At 39.3% G+C, this 11,892-nt stretch overlaps 1 protein-coding gene across 1 annotated transcript; it reads left to right on the top strand.

Moving 5' to 3' along the window:
• Positions 1–1,164: 1,164 nt before the first annotated feature.
• On the top strand, positions 1,165–7,538 carry LOC115797621 (NLR family CARD domain-containing protein 3-like). Its single transcript, XM_030754218.1, has 8 exons — positions 1,165–1,404; positions 3,801–3,860; positions 4,025–4,054; positions 4,275–4,403; positions 5,748–5,811; positions 5,957–6,185; positions 6,297–7,155; positions 7,493–7,538. The coding sequence occupies exons 3-8, from the start codon at positions 4,047–4,049 to the stop codon at positions 7,536–7,538; spliced, it is 1,335 nt and encodes a 444-aa protein (XP_030610078.1). The 5' UTR covers positions 1,165–1,404; positions 3,801–3,860; positions 4,025–4,046.
• Positions 7,539–11,892: the final 4,354 nt, after the last annotated feature.

Below are 11,892 nucleotides of genomic sequence, written 5' to 3'. Positions count from 1 at the left end.
GCTCACAGAAATCTACCCCAATCTGTGGACTGCGCTCAGAATTGGTTTGACCCTTCCAGTGACAGTAGCTGAAGCAGAGAGGAGTTTTTCCAAGCTGAAGCTTATTAAAACATACTTGAGGTCCACTATGTCACAGGAGCGTCTCTCTGGACTTGCCATCATCAGCATCAATCATAAAGTTGCACAACTGATTTCATATGATGATGTAATTGATGATTCCATAATTTGTACTTGTCTCACAATGTTTTAAAATTTTAATTCTTTTATGTTTTTGAACATGTATTTTAACTATGTAATTTTTCTAACAGTGTTTTACTTATATTCTGTTGCTGCCTATCTTGGCCAGGACTCCCTTGAAAAAGAGATTCTTAATCTCAACGGGACCTTGTTAAATAAAGTTTAAATAAAAAAAAAAAAAAAATTTTCCAGCAAAGAAGGCTCAAAGTCAAGTTTTAGATTGCACTTCACATGCATGGTTATTAGTAGCTGAAGGATTTGTGCAATTTATATTGGTATTTATATACTGTATTTCATTTATTTCTCTGTTCTTGTTTCCTTTTTGTATTTAAGATTATATATAATAAAATAATACAAATATGTAATGTATTGGTGGTGGTGGGGTGTCAAGGGATTGTTCGCCCAGGGTGTAAATCTAGCCAGAACCGCCTCTGGACTGCCTGAATATTGTCTATAGGAAATCAGTCTGCTGGAGTAACCGCTAAGAAGACAAGTTACTTTAACATTAACTAATCCTGAAGAACCGACATGAGTGATGACTGAAAAATCACTTTCACCACTATATGAGCTATCTGGTTATTCTTAGCCTCTCTGAAAGGACTGTGACAGTGGGCTCTGTCTCCGGGGCGGGGTCTGGGTCTGTCTGAGGGATTCCCTTCCTCCTGCTGCTCGGGAACCAAGCCTTTTCTTTTTTGTGCACTTTCACGTCTTTAAATAAGTCCATGGTGTTGCCACAGTAGAGAATTTCCTCCCAAAACGCATCACTGTTAACATTGTTTTCATTTCCAGCTGTAAAGTACATCTGCACGACGTTCAGCTTTCTCACTCACTGCAGCCCATAACTGCTCAGTGCCGCTGAGTCACGTGACCGCAGACAACTAATCACAGTGGTGCAGAGACTCGGGAGAGGAGGGGGCGGAGCAAAGAGTTCCTACACGAGAGGAGCTGTGTGTTTGCACAGACAGATCTTGCTCTCTGCACAGGAACAACACACTGAACTTACAGGAAACAAACAAACTAAAGTATCGAGCTTATCACGCTAATATTGTTCGATACCAATACCAGCGTTGTATCGATAATATAGATATTTTGGATCGATCCGCCCACCACTAGTTGGCAGACGGGATGTAAACAACAGGATGTCACCACCGTGAACTCCCTCGGCAGGTAATGCGTTCTGAAACCAACTGCTAGTAGTTAAGTATCCCCGGTGCAGATCAGGTCTTTGCTTGTAGTGTGTTTAGGGTAAGTGTGGCTTGTCACAAGAAGAAAATGGATAGACGAGGTTAAGCCGCGACTCGTCTGCTTCCTGTTAACTCTGGTGTCCGTATCCGGTGTTAAGCCAAAAAATGACTTCCGGATTTTTGTTTTTCAAATTATTTTGTGTAATAAGTTTGTTTTATTGGTAAATGGACTGTAGTCACTAGGATTTATGAAAGGTTTGTTTATTTATTTAATTTATATATATATATATATATATATATATTAGACACACACCAATTACATGTTTTGCAAATATTTGTTCTGTCTCCATTATCAGCGTTTAGTTTTTTAGAGGTTCCACCCCGACTACAGTTGAATCCAAATAATAATTGAATAAAAAATTCATTGTCCGACTGTGAATTAACATTCGGTTATCAACACAACTTTTAAAAAAAATAAGAGACCGTCCACACTTAACCAAAAAGCAAAATGAGGACGCCTGGAACAAAAGAGCAGGGTAACACGAGTGGAGAAACCCTCACTACTTAAAAACATCCAAAAACCAGAAAGTGGGAGGAGAAGGCAAAATGCAGTCCCGAACATACAAGTTGCACCTGACAGACCAGCCGGATGGCAAAACACGGAGAAGTTATGGAATTCAGTGAATTATTGCACACACAAATTGTCTTGTCAGTCAGCACAACTTTGAAACTGGGGATGGGGTTCTAACCTCCCAGTGTGAAATGACTGTGATCAATTACCTGAGTTAACTGATGGGCACCACCTGTGTGAATGAGCAGAGAGGCGCCCAGAGCAATGGTGCTGGAGGTGGACCAGTTTCTGCTGGGTTGTGACCCTGAGGGATTTGTGATGTTAGCAACTTTTAATGCTGCTGACAGCGACATTGGGGAGGCTGAAAGAACCTTTAGATAGCAAGGGGCCAGTGAGCCATTGTTTTTCTTTGTATGAGAGCAGTGCAAGTGATTAAACAATTGTCTAATCTGTACGCGGCACCTGATGTACCCGTTTACCTAAGCAGTTATGAAATAAACAGAATAAATTACTGAAGGCTACTGAAACTGCTGCAATTGCAGTTCATATGTTTCAAAGTCTGTTTTTGGAGCTGAGCAGTACTGTAGGTGCTGGGGGGGGGGGCTGCCCTTCACCTGCCACCGTTTGGTGTGCAATCTGTTTCCTTGGTGCTTGCCTAAATACTTTTAATTAACAATATTATTGGGTGCTGGGTCTAGAAAAATTGAAATAAAAGTGCTATCTGTCCCCACCACCCTTTAGCACTTCCATGCTAAATGTCACAGAGGTGGAGAGAGAGTGAACTTTCAGCTCACTATACTCCGGTTTAAAGCATAAAGACAATGAGAAGAGCTCTCCTGTAATCTGACACCTCTAAGCTATCGCTGTTCAACTAGTCAGACTGGGTAAATGAGGGAGGTGCATCTGCACCTAAACACAAAGGCAAAGAAGGAAGTGAGTGAAGTAAACATCAGGTAAGCTGTGAATTATTTTCACTAATTAATGTGTGTTCAAATTCATAAGAATACTTGAACCACACATGTAATCCTGGTATGTGGTATCACAATCTTGAGCTTTAGTTTAGTTTGAAAATCAATCAAAAAATAATGAACCACAAAACAAATGAACATGCTGCTCTATGACAGAAAATGAGCACTAATTATTAAGGACAAATTAGATTTGGGGGGGGGGGGGGCACAATCATCAGTCTAAGATTTGACTTGAAAGCTGCGGTGCTGATTTCTTGGCAGTGTGAACTCCCTGATCATGAACTTGTTTAACTGTAAAATGAAAGGAGAAAAAAATCATAAATGTAAAATGCTGAAGTATTTTCTGTGCTTCCTTTCGAATCTGATATGCGAGATGCATCACAAATGTCGGGACAGCAGAAACACAATGTGGGGGGAAAGTTGTGTTGTGGAAAGCAGAGACCTACCTGTTGACAATGCAAAATCATTCTGCATGTATTATGAGTGAGTGGCTCTTTGCTAAACTAGCTGCTGGACTGGTCTCCCTGCAATCCAGACCTCTCATCTAGTGATAAAAGCTGAGAACACAAAACAAACAGAAGGTAAAAATGTAGCTGTCAGAAGTTCCTAAACTTTGGTGTCAAATCTAACAAATACTTAAAAGTTTCAACCTTTGATATTCTCTTTGTATTATTTTCAGTTAAGTGTAGACTTTGCTCGATTTTGCTTTCTTTCACATGGGTTTGTAAAGGAAAAGTGTGTTTTTGTGCATCTCCAGCTCTCCAAGCACAAAGTCATGAGTGGATGACTTTGAAAGTGACGAACTCAACACAAATCATCACACTCGGCTCTTTTTCACAGGCAGGTCTGCTCCAGACAGCAGAGAGCTGCAGAGTGATGGCATATATGGAAACACATTGAGTAAGCAGACCTTTGTTTTGAGTTTAATAAGAGACTCTAATGTTTCTCATTTTCTGTTGCATTCTTTAAAGAAAAAGACCCATAATTCTTTTTTCTGACGATACCCTAAAGATGACATAATGCTGCAGTAATAATAAAGATTATCACTTTCTGTCTTTGATCAGGTGGCAACTGATTTGTATCAACATGGAAAGGTATCACACTCAATTCCCATTAGTGCTTATTCACGTGTGTTAAAAGCACCAGTGTTGTTTGGGTTTTTTTTTTTAATTTTCTTTTCTAAACTTATCTTTCTTTATAGGTTTGCTTTATTATTATTTACTATATATTTCTTCCTTTTAAACAATTCAGTTTGTCTATCGGTTGTTGTAACTGAAGTTTGTTTCTTCCCCTGATGATTTTTCTGTCTACCAGGAGCTCTCAGAAACGAGCCACCCCTGAACCTGACTCTGAACCTCAGCCCAGCGGCGTGTCTATGAGGAGTGATCGGTCAAAGAAAGACATCATTGACTTTAAAAGACAAGAACTCTCTGCTGTTAAGAAGTAAGATACTGATTAATTTTAAATACACTTTGTGGCTGCCATTTCAAAAGCCTTTTAAAACTTCTATAAAGGAAATGTGCCTTTTATTTTTCTTTAAATGTTTTACTTCAATTCAAAACTGGAAATAGAAAACAGCATTCTCTCTGAAATGTTATTAAATTTGATCCCAGAATTACACGACTCAAATAGTATTTTTTTTTTTGCAGGAACACCACTAATTAAAAAAAAATTCACATGCCTCCTTTAACAATTACCGTATAATCTGGTGTACCTAGATTAATGGATTATTGAAGAATAACTCTTTATGAGAGAGTGAGTGGTGAACACCTGGAGGACCACGCTGCATTCAGTGTGTCAACTTTATGAAAACAGCAAGTTTTAAATGTGTTTACTTTTCACTTTCAGCTGGAACAGTTTTTAGGCCTTCTGTGACCAACAGTAATGATGGCTAATGTTTACTGCTAAAATAAGCCTCAGTACAGCACTCAGCAACGTTTTTATCAATGAAGGGTTCAGCTTCAACTGTCACAGCTCTGTTAGTGACAGCAGCTAACTTTAACAATCAAATGTCAGCAGCACAGAGAATCAAATGAAAACGTATTGTTGCCTCTAACTAGGGATATAATGTAACTGTTTCCTTTGTTTCTCTGTTGTTTTTGAGTGATGGAAACTTAATCGGTAACCTTTTATTTTCACCTTACAGTTAGTGATAACTTAATAAAAGCTAGTAAAAACTTTCATTTTCAACTAATTTATGTAAATCAGGAAAGCTCTTGGAATTTGCTGTGTAATGTGTTTCAGATCAAATTTGAGCTGAGACATAAAATCCAGGTGGTGCTACAGGTGCTACACCTGTACTTGAAAACATGACTGATATGAAAACTGTATCGAGTGCAATAATTATTTATTACCATGACTGTTGCTGCCTTTTAATTTATTAACATCTGGGAAATCACTGAAAGTTCCCATTTCATTTACTATTAAACACAGAAAGACTTTTAGTAGCTTAAAAGGATACAAACAACAAAAATGGCACTTAAACAAAATGTATAATAAAACTGAAAAGAATCTTAAATCCTGGAGGTGTGTATGCATATATATACAGGAGGATTCAAACTAACCGCCTCCCAGTTTCAACCTTAGAGGAAAAAAAAAGCTGTCACAGCTTTCAGAGGGTGTCGCTGATCTGACTGTCGTATACGTTTTATAATGAAAACCAGTGCCTGTACCAACATGAGTAAATTTATTTAATTTGGAAGATCACAACAGAACAAAAACTCTATAATTGTTTGTTTTGTGAGTAAATTAAATTTTTGGCCGTGTTTCTTTGTGCTGTTTCCACAGAGACGATGTTTCCAGTTCTCAGTCTGGCCTGAATCATCAACCTGAACTGGACTCCATATTTAAGGTCTGAGCATGAACAGCAACATCTGTTTAACCTTCCCTCCCTTCACTTACCCCTCTCTCTGCCTTTTAGACCAGTGGATTATTTGTCTGTCTTACACAGACCAAGTCCTCCATGATTTCACATTTTGCTGTTCATTGTGTTCCAGCGGCTGGAGGACAACATTGTTACATTTGTGAAGAATGAGTTAAAGAAGGCACAGAATGAACTGAATCCAGATTACGCAGAAGAGTCAGAGAGTCACTGTGAGGATGAAGAGGTGTTGGACGATGAGGATGAGGAGCAAAGGAGGAGCAGCAGGGAGGCATTTCGGAAGATCATAGTTAACTTCCTGTGGAAAATGAAACAGGAGAAGCTGGCTGCTCTTCTGCTGAGCAGTAAGGATTTCTTTTCAAAAAAGTTTTTATTTATTAGGGGAGTCATTTTGTTCCTTTTTTTTAATATATAAATTTAAATTATAATCCGCTCATTTTGTTGTTTTTCTCTAGAACACCCTGGTTCAGATTGTGGATATAAACTTAAATCTAACCTGAAGAAGAAGTTCCAGTGTGTGTTTGAGGGGATCGCTAAACCAGGAAACCCGACCATTCTGAATCAGATCTACACAGAGCTCTACATCACAGAGGGAGAGACCGGAGAGGTCAATGATGAACATGAGGTCAGACAGATAGAAGAAATTTCACGAAAATCAGGAAGCACAGAAACATCAATCAGATGTGAAGACATCTTTAAATCCACAGTGGGGAGAGATAAACCAATCAGAACAGTGCTGACGAAGGGAGTCGCTGGCATCGGGAAAACATTCCTAACACAGAAGTTCACTCTGGACTGGGCTGAAGATAAAACCAACCAGGACATCCAGTTCATGTTTCCATTCACTTTCAGAGAGCTGAATCTGCTGAAGGATAAAAAGTTCAGTTTGGTGGGACTTGTTCATCATTTCTTTATTGAAACCAAAGAAGCAGGAATCTGCAGCTTTGAAAAGTTCAAGGTTGTGTTCATCTTTGATGGTCTGGATGAGTGTCGACTTCCTCTGGACTTCCACAACACTGAGATCCTGACTGATGTCACAGAGTCCACATCAGTGGATGTGCTGCTGATAAACCTCATCAGGGGGAATCTGCTTCCTTCTGCTCACCTCTGGATAACCACACGACCTGCAGCAGCCAATCAGATCCCTGCTGAGTGTGTAGACATGGTTACAGAGGTCAGAGGGTTCAATAACCCAAAGAAAGAGGAGTACTTCAGAAAGAAATTCAAAGATGAGGGACAGGCCAACAAAATAATTTCTCAAATCAGGTCATCTCGAAGCCTCCACATCATGTGTCACATCCCAGTCTTCTGCTGGATCACAAAACAGGGATTTTCCAAACAGGTGGGAGGCAGAGGACCTGATTGCTGACATCGGAGGTAAACCGTGTGTCTCTTTTCCCCGCTTGCAATGTGCGGGGAAAAGAGCGGATTGTGGGACAGATGCGGAAGAAGATGCACCTGCACAGGTGAACAGCTGACAGTGCATCACTGCATCACACACAATGGGAAGGATGTGCAACAAAGTCCTGAAGACAGAACACACCATGAGCATCGCAACACAAACATGGAACTTTATAGCAGGCAAAAGTTTAAGTCACCGGCAGTTTAAGAGAAAATAGCTTCTGAGTTTGGTGACATGCCTTATACACAGGTGCAATGAGCTACCTCAGGAAATCCATCAACTCCATGAAAAGTAAAGCAAAAGTCTCAGCAGGGCTCCAGGATGACAGGACTGCGTGATCACTGAAAAGCAGCTGTTGCAGTGAATTATGGGAGGTGGTGGGCGTGCCAAAAAAAAAATCACATCAGGTCTCCACTGCTGTGTTTGCAGCTGTGCTTTTTGCTGAAAAACTGGACACACAGCGCAGTTTACGTAGCATTTTTCTGATGGTGAAGCACAGAAATTCAGTTTTTACCTTAACATTTTGTAAATTTTCATCAGCTTGACATATATTAATTTTTCTTGATGTTAATTTTGAAGAAAAATATAAGTTTAGATTTTATTTACTGTGTTGCAGAAAATGTTGCTGTATTCTGGCCATTCAAATTCATATTACTGATTAAAATTATTACTTTTAATCCTGTTCGGCCCATGACTCGGACTGTGTCTTCAATTTTGGCCCTTCCTGTGATTGAGTTTGACACCCCTGGATTAAAGTAATGGAGGTGGTGGGCGTGACCAAAAATAGATGGGATGCAGCAGCGTTACTGATAGGTTTTAGCTTTTGACTGACAGACTTTACAAGCACAATAGGCAGACATGTCATACATTTTGGATGACTGGCGGAACGTCCATTACCTTCTCGTCTAGTTTCGTCTTATCAATGAAAACTCACTGACTTTTTGTCATGTTTTAGTCATCAAAGAGCCACGTTTATCTCATCATCGTTTTGTTATTGTCATGATAAAAAGAAAACAAAATAATTTCGTCATCATCATCATTAACGAAAACAACACTGCTTTGCAGGAGCCTCTCCCTCTGTGGGGTGTCTGTCCGCTCCTGTGGCTGGAAAAGTAACAAGCTTGTTTGGAAAATGTAAGAAATATAAAGTACAGCTATTTGTGTCAAATTGTAGGGAGTAAAAGTAAGAAGTACTCAGAAAAATAAATACCCAAGTAAAGTACAGATACCTGAAAAATCTACTTAAGTACAGTAACGAAGTATTTGTACTTCGTTACCTCCCACCTCTGCTTTTTATGTTACAAAAGTTTACTGCACAAGATTAGAGACAAAGTAGACAAGATAGCAACAAGTGAAACACAGCCAATGCCACACAGATATAAGGACAAAAATAGAAGATGATTAGACTAAAACAGCAGCAAACATTGAAAGATAAGCAGGAAGAAATACTTCTAAGGTTGGTTGGTTGAGAAAAAAAAACTCAAAAGGTAAAAGGTGTGCTGTAGTAGAGCAAAAATAAGTAAACTATGCTCTCTTTTGCACTGCTATGCTGCTTCTTGCTTTTCTGTTTGCAGAGCAAACCCTGAGCTGCTCTACAGTGGGCCATACAACATAACTGAGACTACAACAAAACCAGGACAGTTCACCCTGAGATGGACACCATCTGTGAGTGAAAATGGACAAAGCCACCCCATCTGTTTTGTTGTCCAGGCATTTTCTGGGTCAGTCTCATGTTTCATATAAATTACTGTATAGAAAGTTATAAGTTCAAAGTCAAAGTAGATTTTGTGATTGTGTATATTTTATATAAAGGGCAGTTTTATTGTTGCGCCATTAACAAATTGCCTAATGGATTTCCTTTTAAACAGCTTGTTCGGTCACATAAGGGTTGTTAATTTTCCTTTGATACATTTTACACACTGAAAACAATTACTATTACTGTACACAACTGAACTCTTAAAAAAGAAAACAAAAGACAGAACCACAGCACAGGAAATGTCAAATTTAAAGTAAATAAATATGGATTAGAGAATATGGGCGAGAAAAAGAACAGAGACCACAAAGAAGATTCATAGATTCAATTAAGGAGGACCTGCAGAGGGATGGTGTAACAGAGGAGGATGCTAGGAATAAAGTGATGTGGAGGCAGATGATCCACTGTGACCACCCCTAAAGGGAGTGGGTGAAAGAAAGAGAAGGAAGCAGTGCATATCATCAGGGTTGCCCCTATCTACTACCTCAGTGAGAATCAGAATTGGAAAGCAGCTGGTTTGAAGCATGTTGTGAAAGCACGTTCAGTTAAGATACTAAATATCAATGTTTCAATGACTTGAAGTTGTCATTACATCCAAAGGCCATGCAACCAATTATTAGACTTTATCATTATTTCCTGAAATCTCTCAGTCAAGTTAGTTTTGCAACTCTAAACAGAGTTAAAGTCTGAGGGTTTTTTTTTTTGGTCATTTTGACCACGTTTAAATTCCCAAAAGCATTAGATGCTGGATTCAAACACCTTTTCCAAGATCAAAATCAAGCACCTTTAAGCACATTCAAGGTCAATTTTCAAGATTTTCCAGCACAATAACACTGTGATACATAATTATACATACATACATACTCAAGATTATTTCACATTTTTAATCACATTAAAAAGATGGTATTATGCAATAAGTCACTTGACAGAAAACAATAACTTCTGACAGTAAATTCTGGAAAGTTTATTCCCCAGATTGTGAGCAAAACAGCAACATAAAACAGATCTTATGTTGCTGCCAGGGTGTAACTCGCCCCATAGGCTCCACCAAAATGCTGAAATGTCAGTTTCTTCATGGACGTAGAATTCAGCTTCACTTTCCTCATGGTAGTGAGAACCTGCAGCAACATGGGCACGCGAATTGTTGAATTTATTAGGAATACCTGCTCTCAGGAAATGACATTTGTGCGGATTATGTTTTTTTCTTGTGTGTGACTTTTGACCTAAATAATAAAATATATATATAATAATATATATAATATAATAACAGCCAACGCTCATTAAAACAGCACTCTGTTTTCGGGGGTGGGGAAGGGTCACAAATAAACTGACATGTCACATGCAAACGTGCAGGCCAGGCCCTAGTGGAAAAATTTCCTCTTGGACTTTCAGACTTATTTTCTTTCTCTGTCTAATAAGTGAACTATTCAATCAGATAGTTAATTTTAAAATTTTTTTTTTTTAAAAAGATTACAATTTCAAGACGTTTTAAGCACTATATCAAAATTAAAGCACGTTTCAAACCTTGAAAAGACAACATTAAAATCCAATCATTTTCAAGGATTTCCAGCACCTGTACAAACCCCGTGGATGTCTCTTTACTGTTAACGTACCTTTTTGAGTTCAATGTGTATGTGCAATTTTTTTCTGCTCTGACTCGCCTTTGGGGGATCTAGGTATAATTATCAAACATCCCTTACGGAGTGTTGGGCCGCTACACTTTCCTGAAAAGGAAAGATGATGTTGAATTTTATAAAGAAGAATTTTGTATTGTATTTAATGGAGCAGTTGTATTTATTTATTTTCACAGTGCAAATAAGTATCACTCAGAGTTTCGATGTGTCATTGTGACTGTTGCAAACGGTGAGTAGAGCCCTTTCCCCTTTGACCCACAATTTACTGGATCAGTGTAACTGACATCTAATTCTGACTTTGTACATAGAACCATTAACAACCACAACAACAACTCCTATCAGTACACCAACCACTACACTCGAAACAACGACTCCAACAAGTACACCAACTTCTACACCTGAAACAACAACTCCAACTAGTACACCACCTACTACACCGGAAATAACAACTCCAACCAGCACACCAACTTCTACACCTGAAATAACAAATTCAACCAGTACACCAACTACTACACCTGAAACAACAACGACTCCAACTAGTACACCACCAACTACACCTGAAACAACAACTCCAATCAGTACATCAACTTCTACAGCAGAAACAACAATGACTCCAACTAGTACACCAACTACTACACCTGGCACAACGACTCCAACCAGTACACGACCTACTATGCCCGAAACAACGACTCCAACCAGTACACCACCTACTACGCCCGAAACAACGACTCCAGCAAGTACACCAACTTCTACACCTGAAACAACAACTCCAACTAGTACACCACCTACTACACCGGAAATAACAACTCCAACCAGCACACCAACTTCTACACCTGAAATAACAAATTCAACCAGTACACCAACTACTACACCAGAAACAACAACGACTCCAACTAGTACACCACGTACTACACCTGAAACAACTACTCCAATCAGTACATCAACTTCTACAGCAGAAACAACAATGACTCCAACTAGTACACCAACTACTACACCTGGCACAACGACTCCAACCAGTACACGACCTACTATGCCCGAAACAACGACTCCAACCAGTACACCACCTACTACGCCCGAAACAACGACTCCAACCAGTACACCAACTACTATGCCCAAAACAACAACGACTCCAACCAGTACACCAACTACTACGCCCGAAACAACAACGACTCCAAACAGTACACCAACTACTACGCCCGAAACGACTCCAACCAGTACACCACCTACTACGCCCGAAACAACAATGACTCCAACCAATACAC

This window comes from Archocentrus centrarchus, chromosome 18 (genome assembly GCF_007364275.1).
Source record: "Archocentrus centrarchus isolate MPI-CPG fArcCen1 chromosome 18, fArcCen1, whole genome shotgun sequence".
NCBI classification, from domain to species: domain Eukaryota; kingdom Metazoa; phylum Chordata; class Actinopteri; order Cichliformes; family Cichlidae; genus Archocentrus; species Archocentrus centrarchus.
The sequence above is the reverse complement of the archived record's forward strand: the minus strand, read 5'-3'. Positions and strand labels throughout refer to the sequence as shown.